The sequence below is a fragment of the Theropithecus gelada genome, chromosome 3 (genome assembly GCF_003255815.1).
Source record: "Theropithecus gelada isolate Dixy chromosome 3, Tgel_1.0, whole genome shotgun sequence".
Lineage (NCBI taxonomy): Eukaryota > Metazoa > Chordata > Mammalia > Primates > Cercopithecidae > Theropithecus > Theropithecus gelada.
This window is the reverse complement of record NC_037670.1, coordinates 15,630,586-15,653,361: the sequence shown is the minus strand read 5'-3', so window position 1 is coordinate 15,653,361 and position 22,776 is coordinate 15,630,586. Positions and strand designations below refer to the sequence as shown.

At 45.9% G+C, this 22,776-nt stretch overlaps 1 protein-coding gene across 2 annotated transcripts in view; it reads left to right on the top strand.

The window, feature by feature from the left end:
- CYTH3 (cytohesin 3) overlaps positions 1-22,776 on the top strand; it is a 115,414-nt gene that overhangs the window by 77,962 nt on the left and 14,676 nt on the right. For both annotated transcript variants that reach the window (XM_025378390.1, XM_025378391.1), the window contains exons 2-5: positions 8,205-8,287; positions 11,322-11,386; positions 11,926-11,992; positions 21,349-21,467. In XM_025378390.1, the coding sequence (XP_025234175.1) occupies positions 8,205-8,287; positions 11,322-11,386; positions 11,926-11,992; positions 21,349-21,467 (334 nt within the window). The remainder of the gene's footprint in view (positions 1-8,204; positions 8,288-11,321; positions 11,387-11,925; positions 11,993-21,348; positions 21,468-22,776) is intronic.

The window sequence follows — 22,776 nt, the reverse complement described above, 5'->3', positions numbered from 1 at the left end:
GCAACGGTGCAATCTTGGCTCACTGCAAGCTCTGCCTCCCGGATTCATGCCATTCTCCTGCCTCAGCTTCCCAAGTAGCTGGGACTACAGGCGCCCACCACCACGCCCGGCTAATTTTTTGTATTTTTAGTGGAAATGCGGTTTCACCATGTTAGCCAGGATGGTCTCCATCTCTCGACCTCGTAATCCGCCCACCTCGGCCTCCCAAAGTGCTAGGATTACAGGTGTGAGCCATTGCGCCAGACCCGGTTCAGAAATATTTTATCACATATTCCTATTCCTTTTATTTACTCCTTTTCACATGTCAAGGATCATTCTGTTACTTCCTAGTAATACTTTCCCCAAATATCCTGAGTGATACTGCTACAGATGTTACTAGCCACTTGATACCCGAAAGGTTTTTTTTTTAAATTTTTTTTAGAGCAGTGTCTCACTCTGTCACTCAGGTTGGAGTGCAGTAGCACAATCATAGCTTGCTGCATCTTCAAACTCAAGGGCTCAAGCGATCCCCCCACTTCAGCCTCTTGAGTACCTGGGACTGTGGGCAGGTGCAGCATGTCTGGCTAATTTCTTTTTTATTTTTTGTAGAGACAGACTTTCTTTGTGTTGTCCAGACTAGTCTCAAACTCCTGGTCTCAAGCAGTGTTCTGGCTTTGGCTTCCCAAAGTGCTGGGATTACAGGCATGAGCCATTGCACCTGGCCAGATACCTGAAACTTAACTTTTTATTTTAATTCAGACTCTTCAAATGGATTATTTTATTTTATTTTAATTCAAACTCTTAAAATGGATAATGAATCAAATAGATTTAATAATTGTTATAATTTTGCTCAGTTCTTTTTTTCTCCCCTTTGAAGCAGAGTTTTGCTCTTGTTGCCTAGGCTGGAGGACAATGGCATGATCTTGGCTCACTGCAGCCTCCCCCTCTTGGGTTCAGGCATTTCTCCTGCCTCAGCCTCCCAAGTAGCTGGGATTTCAGGTGCCCACCATTACACCTGGCTAATTTTTGTATTTTTTGTAGAGACGGGATTTTACCATGTTGGCCAGGCTGGTCTGGAACTCCTGACCTCAGGTGATCCGCCCGCCTCAACCTCCCAAAGTGCTGGGATTACAGCTGTGAGCCACCACGCCCAGCCTCAGTTCTTTTTTTGCTGAAGTATTTTGAAGTATAGACATAATAGCATTATATCCCTGTATACTATGGCATGAATCTCTGGAAAATAAGGACATTTCTCTACACAGCCACTTATCTTTGTCCCACTGTACAAAATTTTCTTTTAGACATGGAAATTCTGATTGCAATACTGGTAAAGTAAATGGCTAGTGCTTATTTAACTCCTTAGGGCCTTAAGGGGGTAGGAAAAGATAGGTATTAATGAAAGATAAAAATCAAGGGAATCCTTTGATTCCGATTAAAAGGTATTTTAGGATCTTCAGAATTAAATCATTCTGGTGTTCAGATTCACTTTGTACATCTTCACTCTGGGTTAACAACCAACCCTGCTTATCCTCAGGGTAGGAGGAGAGAAACTGTAGATAGACTGAAACTGTAGATAGACTGAAACTGTAGATAGACTTTCTTAAAAAGGAAATAGAAATGTGTGCTGATGATTGAATTAAACCTCTACCCTTGCAGGCTCTTATTTTCCTATATCTGCACAGGAGAGCTCAGTGGAAGAAAACTCTTTTCATAAGTCTTGTTGACAGACTTGATTTGAATCTTCAGGTACATTTACTTTTTAGTAACAGGATAGTGTCAGTCAGCTGGTTACTTTTAGATATGCTTTTTGCCATATTGAAATAAGATGTGGCCGGTTGTGGTGGCTCACGCCTGTAATCCCAGCACTTTGGGAGGCCGAGGCTGCTGGATCACCTGAGGTCAGGAGTTCCAGACCAGCCTGGCCAACATGGTGAAATCTCTACTAAAAATACAGAAAATTAGCTGGGCGTGGTGGTGTGCGCCTATAATCCCAGCTACTTGTGAGGCTGAGACAGGAGAATCACTTGAACGTGGGAGGTGGAGGTTGCAGTGAGCTGAGATCGCGTCATTGCACTCCAGCCTGGGCAACAAAAATGAAACTCCGTCTCAAAAAAAAAAAAAAAAAAAAAAAGATGCTCCCTCAGATGCATAAGAGTAATAGCTTTGAAGATTCGAGAACTGCCTGCTTGCTTCTTTGTTTTATTTGGTCTCTGGGCGTCCAATGTTGGTTTTTCTGCCTGGTGAAATTCTTGATTGGCCTTCATTCTTTCCTACTTCTCACATTATCTCTTGATCTGGATTTCTTTGTGTTTCTTCTCCTTCAGCGCTAAGTGTCGTGCACATTCATTCATTCCACTGGTGCTCTTTAGCCGATCACAGTAATCTCAGGTGGAGCCAGACTGAGCCAAGGCGAATTGAGTGTAGACTTTATGGGCTTCTCAGAAGGAAGCCTTCTCACTCTTGAGAGAGACACAGGACTAAGGAAGCAAGTAGCTTCAGTTGCTGGGGAAGCCTAGAGCCAGAAAGAGACCGACTTTAGGATGAAACTGACACACTGGAAGGCAGGATGAACAGACTGGGTTACTGATGACATCGTTGAGCTACCAGGCCACCCAATAGCATGTTGCATGACTTTGGATCTCCTTGAGCTTATCCCATGTGGAATTTGATGAGCACCTTGGAGGTGTTTGTTCATGTCATTCATCAAATTTGGGACATTTCAGCCATTATTTCTTCAAATATTTTTTCTCTTTCTCCTGGGAAAGAATCATTAGACTTTCCCTGGCTTTGTTTTCTTCATTTATAAAATGGCTGCTCTCAGTTATTTGGGAGTTTAATGGAGATGACCTGTTAAAGCATGCAGCGTAGTATAGTTGATCAGTAAATTGTAGTTCCTTCCTCATTCATTGCTTGGCATAGAGGATTGCTTAAGAAAACCGCAGTGTGAATACAAAAAATTAGCCAGGCGTGATGGTGGGCACTTGTAATCCCAGCTACTTGGGAGGCTGAGGGAGGAGAATTGCTTGAACCTGGTTGCAGTGAGCCGAGATCATGCCATTATACTCCAGCCTGGGCGAGAGAGTGAGACTCTGTCTCAAAAAAAAAAAAAAAGAAAAAAAAAAAATGCTGGGCATGGTGGCTTATGCCGGTAATCCCAGCACTTTGGGAGGCTGAGGCAGGCAGATAATCTGAGGTCAGGAGTTCGAGACCAGCCTGGCCAACACGGTGAAACCCCATCTCTACTAAAAATACACACAAAAAAATTAGCTGGTTGTGGTGGCACACACCTGTAGTCTCAGTTACTCAGAGAGGCTGAGGCAAGAGAATTGCTTGACCCCGGGAGGCAGAGGTTGCAGTGAGCTGAGATCGCACCACTGCACTCCAGCCTGGGTGACAGAGTGAGACTCCATCTCAAATAAATAAATGCCACAGGGTGGCTCACTCCTGTAATCTCGGCACTTTGGGAGGCTGAGGTGGTTGGATCACATGGTGAAGAGATTGAGACCAGCTGGCCAACATGGTGAAACCCCATCTCTACTAAAAATACAAAAATTAGCTGGGCGTGGTGGTGGGCGCCTGTAATCACAGCTACTTGGGAGGCTGAGGCAGGAGAATCACTTGAACCCGGGAGGTGGAGCTTGTAGTGAGCCGATCGCACCACTGCACTCCAGCCTGGTGACAGAGTGAGACTCCGTCTCAGAAAAAAGAAAAAGAAAAAACCACAATGTGGAATTTATCGACACTTAGATCTAATACAGGAAGCAGAAAATTACAAATTTTATGTTAATTGTATTATCTGTATCTTTGTAAAGCACATTTTATTTTTTTCTGTTTGAGACAAAAGTTTATTAAGAAAGATCTGAAGAAAATGTATCTTTTTGCAAAATTTTTTTCCTTTGCCATGTTTATCATGAGCTGAACATTGTGGTCTTAATTATATTGTAATGAAAACATTTAACTGATGAGGGATCAGACACAGTACAGTACCCTTGAAAACAATAAATTTGTTCTCTTTTTTTAGGCATAACCATTGCCATCCAAAGGTTACTTTCTCTTATGAACAGCTTTTTGGTTTCAGATGACCATTGGCTTATTTAGGAAGAGAATATGGCCTACTTTTTCTGTTTTCATTTGTCTGTTTCTTTTCTTTTTTCTTTTTTCTGAGATGGAGTTTTGCTCTTGTTGCTCAGGCTGGAGTGCAGTGGCGCGATCTCGGCTCACTGCACCTTCTACCTCGTGGCTTCAAGTGATTCTCCTGCCTCAGCCTCCCGAGTAGCTGGGACTACAGGCGCCCACCACAACACCCAGCTAATTTTTGTATTTTTAGTAGAGGCGGGGTTTCACCATGTTGGCCAGGATGCTCTCAATCTCTTGACCTCATGATCTGCCCACCTCGGCCTCCCAAAGTGCTGGGATTACAGGAGTGAGCCACCGTGCCCGGCCTATTTCCTTTTTTAATCTACACAATGGGCTTCTTTGATGTTCTTGTTACATATCTTCTGTTGCAGTGCACAGGAACTTTTCTGATACAACTAGGAGTAAAATGGCTGGGTCATAGCATATGTACTTCTTTGATATTAATAGACAAATTGTTTTCCAAAGTGGCTGTTAATGGCACTAGTCTCTCTCTCTCTCTCTCCTCTCTCTCCTCTCTCTCAGGATGAGAGGTCACAGTCTGGCGAGATTGAAATGCATATGTTGTTTTTAAGTTTTTTTTTGTTTTTTGTTTTCGTTTTTTTTTAAAGAGATGGGAGTCTCGTTCTGTCACCCAGGCTGGGATCCAGTGGCGTGATCATGGTCGCTGCAGCCTGGAACCCCTGAGCTCAAGTGATCCTCTCACCTCAGCCTCCCAAGTTCCTGGGACTGTGGATGCGTGCCATCACACCTGGCTTTTTTCCTTAGGTTTTATATTTCATCAGTTGTACACGTATTAAAGAGTCAGCTGTAAAGTTTGTAATGGGGGTGAGCATTGCCTTGCCTTGTCACTTTTTTGTCCCCAAGGTGTAACCACTTTTATCCCTTTTTGCTTTTTTGGGTCTATTTTGGTATCTGTTTTGCGTGTCAGAGGCTTACCTCCAGTTTGAGAAGGAAGAAGTGAAAAGTGTATTAGAAGCTCTGAGTGCAGCAGGAGGCGGTGCTGACTGTTTCTCTCTAGGGTGATGTGGGTGTGCTGCTTGTTGGTGTCTGCCCCTCACATCAGTATCTTTAGAGCTGAAGCCTGTGGGATGCTTCAGAGAAGACGCTTGTCCCAGCCTCTGTCCAGGGTGGTGGAAGAGGAGTAAATGGCCCGTGGCCTGCAGTCTGGGAGCCCAGTGGGGAAGAGGGCGTGGTGATGAGTATGTCTGCATTTACCTCTCACCCCTGTTTTTGGTAGGGTGCCCTTGCCCTCAAACATGTTCGAAGTGCCCTAGTCTCTCTGTTTTGTTCTCTAAAGATAAATAAGCATTCTACTGTGGTGTGGGAGAGAAGAGGAAGGCATCCAGTGGCATTTCAAAGAGTCTGTCAACCAGTTCTCCTTATTTTAGTTGACCCTCCTTCACAGCCCCCCTCCAGAGTTATCCAGTGCAGCCAGAGCCTAAGCCTTTTGGGGATTCTCACACGTAAATTAGGTTACTTGGTCTATGCCACTGTGGGCTTAAGAGTTTCCTTTTCTATGTGGGTTAAATCAGCTATGGCTAGTCCAATTTGGCTTCAGGCTAATAAAAATGTGATGGTGGTTCTTTGTTTCCATTCTCTTTGTTGTAATGGGTTTTGAATTTTTAAAATCGCTAATTATGATTACTACAGTTTTAGTGGAGGTCTCTTGTTGGGATTTTAATTTGTATTTCTTTGACTATTAAGAGAGTTGACATCCTTTCATATGCCCATTCATATTAATTTTTTGGTCTTGTGCCTATGCAAGTCATTTGCCCATTTTCCTTTTTTCTTTTTTTTCTGAGACGGAGTCTCGCTCTGTCACCTGGGCTGGAGTGCAGTGGTGCAATCTCGGCTCACTGCAATCTTTGTCTCCCTGTTTCAAGTGATTCTCCTGCGTCAGCCTCAGCCTCCCAAGTAATTGGGATTACAGGTGCCCACCACCACACTCAGCTAATTTTTTGTATTTTTAGTAGAGATGGGATTTCACTCTGTTGGCCAGGCTGGTCTAGAATTCCTGACCTCAGGTGATCCACCTGCCTCAGCCTCCCAGAGTGCTGGGCTTACAGGCATGAGCCACTGTGCCTGGCCCCATTTGCCCATTTTCTAAGCACTGAGTTGTTTTGTCTTTTAAAAATTGACTTGTTGCTGGGCACAGCGGCTCACACCTGTAATCTCTGTGCTTTAGGAGGCCAAGGTAGGAGTTTTGCTTTAGGCCAGGCGTTCAAGGCCAGCCTGTACAACACAGCAAGACCCTGTCTCTAAATTAAAAAAAAATAATTAGCCAGACATGGTGGCACATGTCTGTAATCCTAGCTACTTGGGAGGCTGAGGTGGGAGGATTGCTTGAGCCCAGGAGTTCAAGGCTGCAGTGAGCCATGATCATGCAGCATTTCACTCCAGTCTGGGCAACAGAGTGAGATCCTGTCTCTCCAAAAAACAATAATATAATTTGTAGGAGTTACATATTTTGAATCCCAGTTCTTTGGCAGTTTCTGGCTCAGCCTCTTCTTCACTTTGTGGTGTGGAACTTTTGGTGAATGAAGTTTCTTCATTTTTATTTACTAATTTTTTTTTTGAGACACAGATTCTAACTCTGTTGCCCAGACTGGGGTGTAGTGGCACAATCATGATCATAGCTCACTGCAGCCTCAAATTCCTGGGCTGAAGTGATCCTCCCACCTGAGGCTCCCAAGTAACTGGGCTTACAGGCGTGCATCACCATGCCTGGCTATTTTTCATTTTTTTAGTTGAGATGGGGGTCTCACTGTATTGCCCAGGCTGGTCTCAAACTTCTCAAGTGATCTTCCCACCTTGGCCTCCCAAAGTGCTTGGATACAGGCATGAGCCACCTTGCCTGGCCTATTTCTTAATTTTGATAGAATTAAATGTATTAATATTTTCCTTTGTGATTTATAATTTGTCCATCTTGTTTAAGAAGTCCTTCCCTGGCTGGGTGCAGTGAACCCAGGAGACAGAGGATGCAGTGAGCCAAGATTGTGCCACCGCACTCCAGCCTGGGCGACAGAGCCAGATTGTATCTCAAAAAAAAAGTCCTTCGCTACCCTGAAATTATAAAAACATTCTCCTATATTGACTTCTAAAAATTGTATAGTGTTCCCCTTCACATTTAAGTCTTTAATTCACTTGTAATTGATTGAAAATATGTATGATTGATAACATACAATCTGCTTTTATTTCTTCTATGTAAATAACTGTCTTCACACATATTTATTGAAGAGTCCAGTCTGTCTTTGAGCCGAGTGTCAGCTCTGCTGTGAATCATGTTTTCATCGGCCTTGGTCTTTTCCTGGGTACTGTCTACATTTATTTATTTTAATTTTTGTAGAGAAAGGATCTCACCATCTTGCTCAGGCTGGTTTTGAACTCCTGGGCTCAAGCGATCCTCCTGCCTCAGTCTCCCAAAGTGCTGGGATTAGAGACGTGAGCCACTGTGCCTGGCCTTAGCCTTCTTTTATAGTCATCATTTTATTTTTGAGACTCATCCATATTGATAGACTTAGCTCATTCATTTTAAATTTTTTTTTTTTTTTTTTTTAGAGACAGAATCTCCCTCTGTCGCTCAGGCTGTGCAGTGATGTGATCCGCCTCTGGGTTCAGGCAATTCTCCTGCCTCAGCCTCCTGAGTAGCTGGGATTACAGGCACCCGCCATCATGCCCAGCTGATTTTTGTATTTTTAGTAGAGATGGGGTTTCACCATGTTGGCTAGGCTGGTCTCAAACTCCTGACCTCAAGTGATCCACCCACCTCAACCTCCTAAAGTGCTGGGATTACAGGCATGAGCCACCGCGCCTGGCCTGAAAAAATATTTTTGTTGGATGCGATTCTGTTTTATGAATGTACCACAATTTATTCAAGTTCTTATTGATGAATATTTAGGCTGTTTTCTGGTTATAAAGAGCGCTCCTATGAGTGTCTTAGATAGAGTCTCAATGGGAGCGTTTCTTTAGGATAAATACCTGCATATGGAATTGCCGGGTGGCAGCATTTACCCACCTCACCCTTGCTAGATGTTGCCAGTTTGTTCTCCAAAGTAGTTGTTTAATTGATAATTTTTTTCTTCTTTCAGTGCCTGAAGACCTCTCATTAGAAGAGAGAGAAGAGCTTCTAGATATTCGTCGAAGAAAAAAGGAACTTATTGATGACATTGAGGTAAAAAAGAAAACAAAAAAAAAAAACCCCAAAAATCCAAAACTCTATTTTTTGCTTTTGAGTAAAACAGTAAACGAGTAGCCTCACAAAAATATAAAAGAAAAAAAAAAAGGTGTTCAGTGTGTGCATATAAGAACTACACAGAGAGACAGACTGAAAAAGTTATCAAGTTGGGAAAGCAAAGACTTCACACAGGCGGTGAGACCCTGGGTAGAAATCAAGACGTCGTGGAACTGAGGTCAGCAGTAGCCAGCTTGCAAACCCAGAGCCACAGACAGCCATCTAAAGCAGCAGCAAGCCACCAGCGCATTGCTCTGTCAGACTGTGCACTGAGACCCTCTTTCGTTAACCAACGTGTTTGTTTTTTGCTTTTCGTTTCTTTGAGACAGAGTCTCGCTCTGTTGCCCAGGCTGGAGTACAGTGGCATAGTCTGGGCTCACTGCAAGCTCCGCCTCCTGGGTTCACGCCATTCTCCTGCCTCAGTCTCCCGAGTAGCTGAGATTACAGGCGCCCACCACCACACCCAGCTAATTTTTTATATTTTTAGTAGAGACAGGGTTTCACCGTGTTAGCCAGGATGGTCTTGATCTCCTGACGTTGTGATCTGCCTGCCTCAGCCTCCCAAAGTGCTGGGATTACAGGCCTGAGCCACCATGCCCAGCCACCAATATGTTAATATTCTAGCACCTAGAACATTGCCTGTTCCATTTTTGGCTCTCGGATACCCTTTGAATGAATGCATAGGCATGTTTTGGGTTCCAGCTGTGTACCAACTGCCTACTAGGTGTTAGGGTAGAATGACACATTAGGCCGGGCACAGTTGGTCACACCTGTAATCCAGCACTTTGGGAGGCCAAGGCGGGAGGATCTGTTGAGCCCAGAAGTTCAAGACCAGCCTGGGCAACATGGTCAAACCCCATATCTACAAAAAATACAAAACTTAGCTGGGCATGGTGGCATGTACCTGTAGTCCCAGCTACTCGGGAGGCTGAGGTGGGAGGATCACCTGAGCCCAAGAAGTTGAGGCTACAGTGAACTGTGATTGTGCCACTATACTGAAGACTGGGTGACAGAGCAAGACCCTGTCTCAAAAAAAAAAAAAAAAAAAAAGACATTAAACCAAGACAAATAAAAACACAGGCATACAAACATGGGCTCTCGGCCGGGCGCGGTGGCTCAAGCCTGTAATCCCAGCACTTTGGGAGGCCGAGACGGGTGGATCACGAGGTCAGGAGATCGAGACCATCCTGGCTGACACGGTGAAACCCCGTCTCTACTAAAAAAAGACAGAAAACTAGCCGGGCGAGGTGGCGGGCGCCTGTAGTCCCAGCTACTCGGGAGGCTGAGGCAGGAGAATGGCGTGAACCCGGGAGGCGGAGCTTGCAGTGAGCTGAGATCCGGCCACTGCACTCCAGCCTGGGCGGCAGAGCGAGACTCCGCCTCAAAAAAAAAAAAAAAAACAAAAACAAAAAACAAAAAAAACAAACATGGGCTCTCCCACACTTGTGTACTTTACTCAGAGGACAGGGTAGAGGCAGGTCCCACAGGAGAAGCACATGAATGAAGCCGCAGTCTCAGCGTGGGGGAGCCTGTGAGTGTTACAGAAGTGATTCAGAGGGCCGGCCCTGGCTGCTTCCGTCTGGGGCTTCCTTGGGAAAGTCAAGCAGACCTGGAGGTCTTCTTTGAAAAGCTTCCTAGTCATTGTCATTGCCAAAGTAAATGTGGCTTCACAGGCCACGGCAGGGACAGGCCTTGTCCCAGACAATAGCTCCTTTCTAGGAGCTTGCGTTTTAATTCTGAGTGTGTTGGCGTACAGAATAATAGGGTCCCAGATAAAAATGTCTTTGCATTTGAAAGATAATTCATGGAAATTTTTCTTCTAAGGTTACCCTTCATTCTTGGGAAAATGAGAGAACCCAGAATCGGTCTCTGGTTGAAGAATAAGGATGTATATTATTTGGACGTTAGTAATCATCCTGCTGATAAATGTGGAATTGTAGTCTAGCTCTAACTACTTCATTTTATCAGTGAGCACACTGAGGCCCAGGGAAGTTGGAGGCTTCCAGAGGTCTCTCTCATTAGTAGGGGCCACATCAAGGGAAAAGGGGGTGTGTCCCCTTGGATGCCTTTGGCTTCTCTGAGCGCCCTGAGTCAGTTCTGTTCACCCCTGGGCTCTGTCCATGGTGCTTCATCTCATTCAAGGTGATAGAAGTGATCCTGAGACCACCGACCTAAACACACCTGAGCTTCAGCCTGAGACCACCGATCTAAACACACTTGAGCCTCAGCTTCTCCCCAGGAACAAAGGCAGTCTTGAAGGAGGAGGCAGGTGACTGTGTGTGTGGCAGGGCTGAATAGTGCAGTTAAGTGAACTAAGGACTCAAGGCTTTCCTTTTGCTGGTTTTATCTTTTTTTTTTTTTTTTTAAGAGACAAAGTCTTGCTCTGTCGCCCAGACTGGAGTACAATGGTGTGATCATGGCTCACTGTAGCTTCAAACTCCTGGGTTCATGCAATCCTCCCTCCTCAGCCTCTCTAGTAGCTAGGACTACAGGTGTGTACCACCACACTCAGCTACTTTTTCTGTTCTTCTTTTTTGTAGCAATGGGGCCTTGCCACATTGCCCAGGCTGTTCTCAAACTCCTGGTCTCGAGTGATCCCTGTGCTTCAGCTTCCCCAAATGCTGGGATTACAGGCGTGAGCCACCACTCCTGACTTGGTTTTATCTTTTCATAGCTGTGATATTCCCCCGCAATGTCCCTGCCTGATTTTATATACAGATACCCTAGGATCTGCATAGTGACCCCTCTGAATCTGGTATCTGATGAAAAGTGAGCAAATAATTTTGTTTTCTCCTAAGTTGTGGTGGCTTTGACTGTGAAACTCTAGCTGTATTGATAATAGTATTGGTTTTTCCATCCCTGCGATGCTTAGATGAGACCTCAGGGAAGCTTGCCACAAGAGGACTAAAATTTCCGTCTCAGGGGAGGAAGGTTAAGACCCACTCCTCACCTCAAAATTCTTCTGTTTTGACAGAGGCTGAAATATGAAATTGCAGAAGTGATGACAGAGATCGACAATCTAACTTCCGTAGAGGAGAGGTAACAATTTGTGGCCACACCTTCAAGCTGTTTACTCGTTTCTTTCTACCTCCATCTTCCAGTCAAACTTGCAGAAAGTGGGGTGAGAGTAGTTGGGATGGGGGGAGCCTGTGGAGTTGTTAATTCCTCTCCTCTCCCCCCGCTCCTCGTGGAGGGGTCCTGGGGTATTTCCCTGGATGTTACTTCTCATCGCCTCCTCTATAAGTCATCATCTACCTTTATAGGTTCAGGCATAAGCACAGGTACTTCAGGGTTGACCCGCACAGAAATTACCTGCCTGCGTCATAAGGAGCTGTGCTTTATTAAAATCACTGGTTTGCATCATTAGCTTTTTCTGAAGTGTCTCAAGTTATCAAATGTGAAGAGCAATGGCGGCCACACCACCCCTCCGCCACCGTGGAGGCTGGAGGCCCCTCCGTGCAGGCCTGTGCTTCCCTTCCTTGAGTCTGTTGTTGTGGGGGAAAGTGCACTGGAGGGCCGTGACTCGGCTGCACCATGAAAACAGCGTGAGTGATTTTCAAATTATTCCACACCAACAGCAAAACGACTCAGAGGAACAAACAGATAGCCATGGGAAGAAAGAAATTCAACATGGATCCCAAAAAGGTAAGAGAATGCTCTCCCTTTTCTGGCCTGCAGGAGATGGACTCATCCATTGATTTGAACTGCCATGTCCCTTTTGGACAGAGGTCAGAGGTGGTCCGTCCTGTCACCTCATAAAAGACGGGGAGTTGAAGGCACATTTCGATCAAAAAGGGGCTGTTCACGAGTGGGGTGAAGCAGAAGTGCCTGGTAGGGCTGGTACCCTGGGCAGAAAGGCCTTTCTTGCCGAGTGAGCTTCTGGGTGAGGAGGCAGCCTCAGAGGCCCGGCTCGGACAACGCGGGGCAGGCCGGGCTTGGCTCCAGGCAGTGCCCTTGCTGTGGAGGCTCATATTCCCGTCTTCCCACTTGAGCTGGGCCCTACAGCCAGGAACCATGTGATTAGGAAGGAACAGGGGTGGGAGTGGAACCCGGGTGTCCAGAGGTTGTGGACTTTATAATCTGTGTGGGTTAAGTGGTTCACGTAAGAGGACGTTATTTCTCCATTCGCCTTAAAAAGCAGGTGTCTGTGAAAAAAAACAAGGGATCCTCCACATTTAAACCAGCATCTTCCTCTTTCCTCAAGTTGGATTTTCTAGGGAAACACCCGAAAACAGTGAAACCTGAAACATGTAGCTGCTTGTTTCTGAGACTGAGCTAAAGGATTTGGCAGAATCTGTGTAGATTTTTGGTGGACGTTTTGGTTTTGAGAAAGAAGGGTAGACCTGAGTCTTCAGGGTTTGGGAGAGGAACGGCATGTCCAAATTTCACCACATTGGTCAGGCTGGTCTCAAACTCCTGACCTCAGGTGATCCGCCCACCTCGGCCTCCAAAAGTGCTGGGTTTACAGGCATGAGCCACTGCGCCCGGCCATGTCTGGATTTTCTTAAGGCCGCGGACATCTGCAGCCAGAGGAGGGTTTTGTTTAGCGCATATGCTCTAGCCACTGTGAAAACTGCCCTATTGCTTTCTCATTCTCTGCTCGTGGGGCATCAGTCATCTCCACGATGGAATGAAAATTGTCAATTTTGTGAATTTGGAAATGATTTGATATTTTAGGTAACAGCTTTTCTTTAAGGAGTTGGGACTGTGGAGTTAGACTTTTTTTTGTTGTTGTTGTTGTTGAGACGGAGTCTCGCTCTGTCGCCCAGGCTGGAGTGCAGTGGCCGGATCTCAGCTCACTGCAAGCTCCGCCTCCCGGGTCTATGCCATTCTCCTGCCTCAGCCTCCTGAGTAGCTGGGACTACAGGCGCCCGCCACCTCACCCGGCTAGTTTTTTGTATTTTTTTGGTAGAGACGGGGTTTCACCGTGTTAGCCAGGCTGGTCTCGATCTCCTGATCTCGTGATCCACCCGTCTCGGCCTCCCAAAGTGCTGGGATTACAGGCTTGAGCCACTGTGCCCGGCCGGAGTTAGATTTATCAGCAGATTTAATAAACATTGGAAGCATCTCAGGATTCTTTATGAAAGTGGATGTTCTGAGGCCGGGCGCGGTGGCTCAAGCCTGTAATCCCAGCACTTTGGGAGGCCGAGACGGGTGGATCACGAGGTCAGGAGATCGAGACCATCCTGGCTAACACGGTGAAACCCCATCTCTACTAAAAAATACAAAAAACTAGCCGGGCGAGGTGACGGGCGCCTGTAGTCCCAGCTACTCAGGAGGCTGAGGCAGGAGAATGGCGTGAACCTGGGAGGCGGAGCTTGCAGTGAGCTGAGATCCGGCCACTGCATTCCAGCCTGGACGACAGAGCAAGACTCCGTCTCAAAAAAAAAAAAGAAAGTGGATGTTCTCAAAACGACCTTATGTTGTAAGGGGACCCAGGTGGTGCAGCACAGAGCAGCACTCCAGTAAGTTCATGGGCAAATGCTTATCTCATGAAAGACATACAGATAGATACTTACTTTGTAAAGGGATGCTACTGAGGCCTGGCGTGCTGGCTCACACATATAATCCCGGCACTTTAGGAGGCCCAGCTGGGCGGATCATCTGCGGTCAGGAGTTTGAGACCAGCGCAGCCAACATGGTGAAACCCTGTCTCTACTAAAAATACAAAATTAACCGGGCATGGTGGCGGGTGCCTGTAGTCCCAGCTACTCGGGAGGCTGAGGCGTGAGAATCACTTGAACCTGGGAGGCAGGTTGCAGTGAGCTGAGATTGTGTCACTGCACTGCAGCCTGGGCGACAAGAGTGAGAGACTCTCTCTCAAAATAAATAAGTAAAGTGATGCCACCACTGTGTATCAGCGTTCAGCTTCATGAGCGTAAACTTGTCTTCATGCCTGTGAAGCCCTCTCTGATAGGCTCTTGCCTGTCTTCCTGTTTTATATATACCGTGTGTCAGATTTTTTTTTTTTTTTTTTTTAAGATGGAGTCTTGCTGTGTCGTCCAGGCTGGAGTGCAGTGGCGCGATCTTGGCTCACAGCAAGCTCCGCCTCCCGGGTTCACACCATTCTCCTGCCTCAGCCTCCCGAGTAGCTGGGACTACAGGCGCCCGCCACCACGCCCAGCTAATTTTTTGTATTTTTAGTAGAGACGGGGTTTCACCGTGTTAGCCAGGATGGTCTCCATCTCCTGACCTCATGATCCACCCTTCTCGGCCTCCCAAAGTGCTGGGATTACAGGCGTGAGCCGCTGCGCCCAGCCATGTCAGATTTCTAGTAAGGGCCAACATTGAGAAGTCACTGTTTGTCAAGAACCATGATGAGGAAGCACTTTAATTCATACACTTAAGTTCCTATAGTAACCTTATGAGGTAGGGAGGGTCCGTCTTAATTCCTCTTTCACAGTTGGGGAAAATGAGGCACAGAACAGCTAAGGAATTCACCGCTGGCCTGAGGAGGGAACCTGACTCCAAGGCAGCCTGTCACTGCTGCTGTCTGCTGCACTGGGTGGAAGCCCCTGGGGTTGGTTTCTAGGTGGCCCTAAGTGGTCATCCCTGTAGCACTGGCTCACCACGGCCAGGGAAGTTGGCATTTAACCCATTTATTATGCCTGAGGTTGCCGGTTTTTGAATTTCTGGTCAGACCTTGGCGATGACCTTGAGCAGTAGGATGTAAACAGCCCCCACATGCTTTGTGTTCCAATAATGGAACACTAGGCATAACCTACTTTGCCTGGGCTGTGGCAAATTGCTCACCAGCTTCATTTTTTGTTCCTCTTCACCTACAAGATTTTAAGAATCTTGATTACTGGTTTTACTTATCTATAATTATGCTGCTTGATAAAAGCAGATGGCACGTTTAGTCTGCATGTAGCCTTTTGCTGGGAGAAATTATCAAAGTTCCTTGGTTTTGTAGACTTGGATATAGCACTTGTCTTAAGTCTACTTGAGCCTTCCTAACACAATACCATGGAGGGGGTGCTTAAACAGTGGAAATGTATTTTCTTACAGTTCTGGAGGCTGGAAGTCCAAGATGAGGGTGCCAGCATGATTGGCGTCTGGTGAGGGCTCTCTTCTTGGCCTGCTGGTAGCCACCTTCTTGCTGTATCCTCACATGCTGGGTAGTAAGGAGAACTTGCTGACTCTAGGGTGCTGTTCTTATAAGGGCACAAATACCATCAGACCAGGACCCCCACCAGGACCTCATGTAACGCTGATTACCTCCAAAAGACCCCATCTCCAGATACCATCACATTGGGGGTTTGAGCTTCAACATACGAATTTCATTCACAGCTGCGATGGATGATGTCACATGCTTCAGACACAACTCAGAATTACATCTACCTCCCCACGCCCCTATTAAACCTGTAACGTTGTGAAGCATGAAGACATTGTCAGAGTAAATACATTCCTTCCGGCTAGGATGGCGTTTTCTACGTCTCAGAGTGATGACACTTTAAACAGGGAGCTTTGGTTTGTTCAGGTGCATTATTTCTAGAAGTAGCACTTGAGTTCATAAATGAGTAAGAGGCAAGGTTTGATTAGATCACGGAAGCTGAAAACACTCTGCAGCCTCTCTCTTTTATTCCTGATTTCCTAGAAATGCCTTAAATAAAATATATAAATCATATGACAAGCAGGGGTTCACTCAGTGGACTAGAAATTGAGGAATCCCTGGAAGAAGATAAATGGGATCCACTGAAGAAGGAAACAGTGCCCACAGAACATACAAGAAAGGACTGCCGGGGGCGGCAAGAGCAGCTTCAGAGTTCCCTGAGCGCAGAGGAGGTACATTCGGGGAGCAGGACTGTGGGAGGGACATCGAGACTGGTCACCCTTTCCTGACCTTGTGCCTAGCAGTGATTGTGTCTCCAGGTGGGAAAAGCAAGAGGGAACACTTAGTCCATGAAAACAAGCAGCATCCTTGGTGGGTAGCAGCACCAAGAAGGAGAAATAGCCACTCTCAAGAGACCAGCCGTTGGCTGCCTGACCTCCTCTGCCAGATCACTGGAGGCAGCTGCAGCAAAAACCAGACGCAGGTGGCGTTCTGTTAGGCCAGCAGTGACCCTTCAATACAAAGACGAACACCCACCAAGCACCACCAAGCGTTTGAGGAAACCAGCACCGTGAAAGAGACACAAAACCCTACAAACAGAAGAACTAAGACTGGAGGAAACAGATGTAATAGAAACAGTAGAGGTGGGGAGGGCGGCTCATGCCTGTAATCCCGACGTCTTGGAAGGCCTAGGCGTGAGGATCGCTTGAGCTCAGGAGTTCAAAACCAGCCTAAGATAGCGAGGCCCTCATCTCTACAAACTTTTTTTTTTTTAATCAGCCAGGCATAGTGGTATGTACCTGTAATCCCAGCTACTTGAGAGGCTAAGGTGGGAGGATCACTTGAGCGCAGGAGTTTGAGGCTACAGTGAACTGTGATTGCACCACTGCTTTCTAGCCTGGGTGACAGTAAGACTTTGTCTTTTAAATCCTTTATCAAGCCAGGTATGGTGGCATGTGCCTGTAGTCCAACTACTGGGAGGCTAAGGCAGAAGGATCGCTTGAGCCCAGGAGTTTGAGGCTTCAGTGAGCTGCGATTACACCACTGCACTCTAGCCGGGGCAACAGAACAAGACCCTGTCTCTTAAAAAAGAAGCAGGAGGCTGGGTGTGGTGGCTCACGCCTGTAATCCCAGTACTTTGGGAGGCTGAGGTAGGTGGATTACCTGAGGTCAGAAGTTTGAGACCAGCTTGGCTAACATGGTGAAACCCCATCTCTACTAAAAATAGAAAAAAAATTAGCTGGGTATGGTGGCAGGCACCTGTAATCTCAGCTACTCGGGAGCCTGAGGCAGGAGAATCACTTGAACCTGGGAGGTGGAGGTTGCAATGAGCCTAGATTGTGCTAAGGTACTCCTCCCTGGGTGATGAGGGCAAAACTGTGTCTCAAAAATAAATAAATAAAACAGAAGCAGCAGCAAAAAAAAAAAAAAAAAAAAAAGACAACTTTTTATCATAGAATATTTATCTATATTATAAATATCATAAAAAAGATACGATAGGATGTTTCTTATCCATGATACAAAAATGGGGGATTGTGAAAAAGAACCTTGGAAATGAAAACTGGGAGTGTCTGTCACGTCGTCACTTGAGCATATGGAGAAGACGTGGCTGAAGAGTGGACGTGTGTTAGAAGAGAGTTTAAGAATTCTTTATTCAGTTTTGCAGAGAACTACAAGAAATCATGCGAGCTGGGTCCAGCAGCCCAAATTTCATCTAAAAGAAGTCTCAGAAGGAGAGAATGGAAAATGGAGGAGAGGAATATTTCAAAGAAATCTTGGAATATTTTAGAACTAAGAAAAATCCTTAGATTCAAAGGCCCCACCAAATGCCAAGCAGGATGAAAATTGAAAAGACTTACACACTTAGATGTGTCAAGTGGAATGTTGTAAAACTCGTGGATAGAGAAATTCATTTAATTTTCCAGGAAGGAAAGATCAGATTACCTAAGAAGAAATGAGGAGCACAGCAAGCTTATCAGGGACACTGGATCAAAGACAGGAGGGAAGGCAGTACTTTCCAAGGCCTGAGGAAACATGATTTAAAACCCCGAATTCTGTCTGTCCTGTCACTCACGAGAGAAGGTGAGGAAAGACATGTTCAGACACACAAGGGCTTCTCTGTCTGATCTCTAGGAATTGTGTAATTGGAGTATGACACCTCAAAACAAGAAATGATTACAGAGGATCAAAAAGGAAAGAAACAAGCAAAACTTTTTACGTCAAAGTGAGAAATTTAGTCCAAATTTATGTCAGTATATAAGTAGCAAGGGGGAAAGGAAGGAGGGAACTAACAGCTAAGGTTTCCTAGATGTTGATAGATACAAATAAGTTTAAATACTTGTCAAAATTTTAAGAGTAATCACTAAAGAGAAATAGGATTTTAAAATTATTAACAAACATCAAAGAAAGTTTGATCAGTTCAACACAAGGCTGGAAAGGCATGTGAAATAGAAAGCACCAAATAAGGGGTCAGGAGGAAGTGCTAACCAATCAGTGCTCACTGTAGATTTGATTGGGCTAAATTAATGACAAGACAGACACTTGGATATTAATTTAAATAAATAAGTAAAATCCAGCTTCGGATTGAGACCCACACCTAGAAGAGAAACAAAAAAAGGTAAGAGTAGGTGTAGTGGGTCACATGGTGCCACTGCCCCCATTTCTGCTGTTTTACTTTCTAAATGGTATTCTAAAATATTAAAAATTTCCGGCCGGGCGCGGTGGCTCAAGCCTGTAATCCCAGCACTTTGGGAGGCCGAGATGGGCGGATCACGAGGTCAGGAGATCGAGACCATCCTGGCGAACACAGTGAAACCCCGTCTCTACTAAGAAATACAAAAAACTAGCCGGGCGAGGTGGCGGGCGCCTGTAGTCCCAGCTACTCGGGAGGCTGAGGCCGGAGAATGGCGTGAACCCGGGAGGCGGAGCTTGCAGTGAGCTGAGATCCGGCCACTGCACTCCAGCCTGGGCTACAGAGCGAGACTCCGTCTCAAAAAAAAAAAAAAAAAAAAATTCCAATACTGTTAGAACATTCACTTTCTTCTATGAGTATTTATCTAGTGTATTAGTGTTCTAGGGCTACCATGACAAATGACCACAAACTGGGTGGTTTAAAACAAGAGAAATCTATTCTCGCTCAGTTCAGGCGGCCAGAAGTCCAAGATCGGGGTGTCGGCAGGATTCCTGCTTAGCCTCTGCGGGAGAATCCCTTCCCGCCTCGCTCCTGGCGGCTGCCGGCCTCCTGCTTTCCGCAGCTGGGGGCGCCTTACTGTGGTCTCGGCCTCCATTGTCTTGTGGCCTTCTCTGCACCTTCTCCTCTGTCTCATAGGACAAGTGTGATTGGACGCAGAGCTCTGTGTCCTCCTCCTCTGCTTGTCTCTTTGCCGCCTCCCAAATAGCATTCTCCAAGAAATGTCCTAGTTTTTTGTATGTTCTGAATTTTAGGGCAGGTCTTGAGCTTCCAGAGGAATTAATGGAAGCCTCATGCCCAGGCCCATTCAGTTCCCTGGGCTTCAGCTGACAGTGGCAGGGGCCTTCACCATGCAAGGTCAGGCCCCCAGCCTTGCATCCCCAGAGATGACAGGACAACTAGTGATCCCTGAGGGTGTCCTGCCTCCCTCCCACCTGCAGCTGATGGCCTCACCTGGCTTCTCCACCTGCCTCACTTGTTTTCCTCACTTAGAGCCAATAGCAAAGCCCTAGCACTGTCTCCTGCCCCAGGCTCTGTTTTCAGGGAACTTGGGCTACATTAGGCCTCTCGAAGGACCAGACCTGTGTTGCTACAGTGTGTGTGTGTGTCTTGTAATTTAGATGGTGCCCCTGTGGGTGTACCCACTTAAACTCCTACCAGATACATATGAAAATTGATTTAGGATTGTTAGACTCGCTAATTTTTTTGGAGAATAACAAATCATGGTACACAAATTCTAAATGTACAGCTTGAAGAATCTTTATAAATTAATATACTCACATTACTGCAACCCAGAACAAGCCACAGTTGTAGAATATTACAGGGCACCTTGCTGGTGCCTCATCTTAGGGAATTCACTCCCCAGGGTAGCCAGTCCTTAATCACCATAAGTTAGTTTTGCCTTTTTCAAACCTCCTATGAATGGAATTGAAATCCTCTTCCATGTCGTCTTTTGCTCCATATCATGTCTGTGAGATTGGTTCTTGTGAGTGTTCATTCCATTCCATGGCTGTAGAGTCTTCCGTCGTGTGATTATGCCAGAATGTATTGACTGGTTCTCTTCTTGACTGTTTTCAGTTTTTGGAAATAAGGCTGCTGTGGACGTTCGTGTGTGTAAAAGAAATAGAAAATCTTCTGGATGGACTGTGAGGGTATGAGGCAGCCCTGGTCTTGGGTACTGACAGTCTTAGCTGGATAGAGCCTCTCTGAATTTGTGGAAATGGCCTCCTGGCAAATTGATTTCTGATTCCCTATTCCCTTACCACCCTTGCCAACACATATTTTGAAACTGGCTGCAAAGCTATGTTAGAGGTAAAAATTTCTATTATAGGTTCCTGGGACTTCTCATGAGACAGTGCTCAGCTGATTCAGGCCAGGGGCACCCATTGCCTTTGAGATTGTCAGCTGTGCTGCAGCCCTCAGAGTGGGCATAAGCTTTGACTGGACGAGCTTGGTGGCACAGCATGTCAGTTAATATGTTTTTGGTATCAGGTAACAGAAAATCCAACAAAATATATCTTACACAGTGGAGGTTTATCTTCTCAAGCAGCTGTGTAGCAATGGGTGGCTCCCAAGTGACAAGAAGGTGGTCCCTGTACCCATCTCAGGGTTTCCCATGTGAGATGGCCACTGTGGCTCTGGTCATCACATCCGTGTTCAAGGCAGAAAGGAGGAGGAAGAGCAGTGCTGGCTCATGGGCCCCTTTTTACCAGGAAATCAAAAACTTTCTCTCCGGGCTTGTCTTTCTGTCTGGCCAGATCTGGTCACAGGTCATTTCTAGTGCTAAAGGCAGCCAGGAAACTGCCTCTGTAGTGAAGGGGGTGGCAGGAGCGGGGACTGGCACCACCCGCTCGCTGCGTCCCTGGGACTGGGGCCAGGTTGGCCGACTGGCAGTGGCCACCACCCACAAAGTGTCCCTTGCAGACACAGAATAAACCATCTTCCTAAGCTTGGAAAATCTAATATTATTACTACTCCTGCCTTTATAATTTCTAATAACCATCTGTAATGGTTTGTTCAATAACCCATTTGTTGTCTTTTAACTTGTTTAACTGCCAGGAGGAATGAATGTGCGTTTCTTTGATGGATAAAATGTAGTATGGAGTTGGGAAAATCAGATTGTGCAGTTGTATGGGTGTCTCTGGTATTATTTTTGCTGTGTCCATACCAGTAAAATCATGACACTAAGTGTATTTCTGTCTTTGAAAAATGAGTTTGAGTGACACTCCTAACCGGTGCTTCCTTTCTAATGTTCTTCAGGGAATTCAGTTTCTAATAGAAAATGACCTGCTACAGAGTTCCCCAGAAGACGTCGCCCAGTTCCTTTATAAAGGAGAAGGCCTAAATAAGACCGTCATTGGGGACTACCTGGGTGAAAGGTGAGTTTGAGGAGGAGGCACAGCCCTACCTGGGGCCACTCAGCCCTGCAGCTTGACGTAGGTCACACTCCACTTTCGGGGCCATCACAGCCTAAAGGCATGATACAGCCACGGGCGATGGGCATCCACGTGCCCATCACAATACCAGGTGGGCCCAGTGCAATCGGTTCTTCTCCCGTGTCCATGGGAGGAGAGAGGCCTTAGAGTATTCTGGGATCCTGGGACTCCTCTGGAATCCTGTTTTTCAGGGAACCATGACAGAACTGACAGTGCGGCTGCCCCTTTCTCCTTAGGTTGGAAAGCATCTTAATCGTCTTCTGTTTTACCCAGAAATACGCCAGGTTTCTCAGTGGTTTTCTGTCTCATGTTACTTGCAGAATGAATAAAGGTGGAACGTGAATTTTTTTAATGGAAAGCAGCAGGTCAGATTTACTTTCTGACCGCTACTGGCTTAGCAGAGGTTAGGGCAGGAATGCTGAGGCAGCACATGCCCTGAGTATGCCAAAACAGACTTTTGTCAAAGACCAGAAGAAAGTATTTTTAAACAAAAGCCCAATAGTCCCTAAAGTCGGGAGGTTTCGGTTTTTAGCTTTTTTTTAAAAAAATACTTGATTGAAAGTGGAAAGTGGAAAACTCATTCTCTGAGGCCAGCACTACCTGATACCCAGCCAAAGACACTGCTAGAAAATGGCAGACCATATCCTTATGACTGTAATATATAGTCAGCAACATGTAGAAAGGATTCTGTACCAAGGGGACTTACCCCATGAATGCAAGGTTAGTTCAACATATAAGTCAATTAAAGTAATATACCATATCATTCAAATAAAGGACAAAACCCACATGATCTTCTCAACAATATAGGAAGAGCATTTGACAGAACTCAAAACTCCTTCACAATAAAAACACTTAAAAAGCTAAGACAGACCAGGAACTTGTTCAACATGATGGAGGATTCCTATAAAAAATCCCACCACTTAACGGTGAAAGAGTGACTGCTTTCTCCCTAAGATCAAGAACAAGACAAGGATGTCTACTCTTAGCAGTGCTGTTCAGCCCAGTGCTGGCACGTCTTGCCAGGGTGGTTAGACAAGAAAATAAAGACATCCAAATTGGAAAGGAAGAAATTAAATTCTATTTTCAGATGATGCAATCATGTATATAGAAAATCTTAAGTAATCATTAAAAACTATTAGAAGTAGTACATTCAGTAAGGTTGCATGATATACAATTAATATACAAAACTCAATTGGCCAGGCGTGGTGGCTCACGCCTGTAATCCCAGCACTTTGGGAGGCTGAGGCAGGCG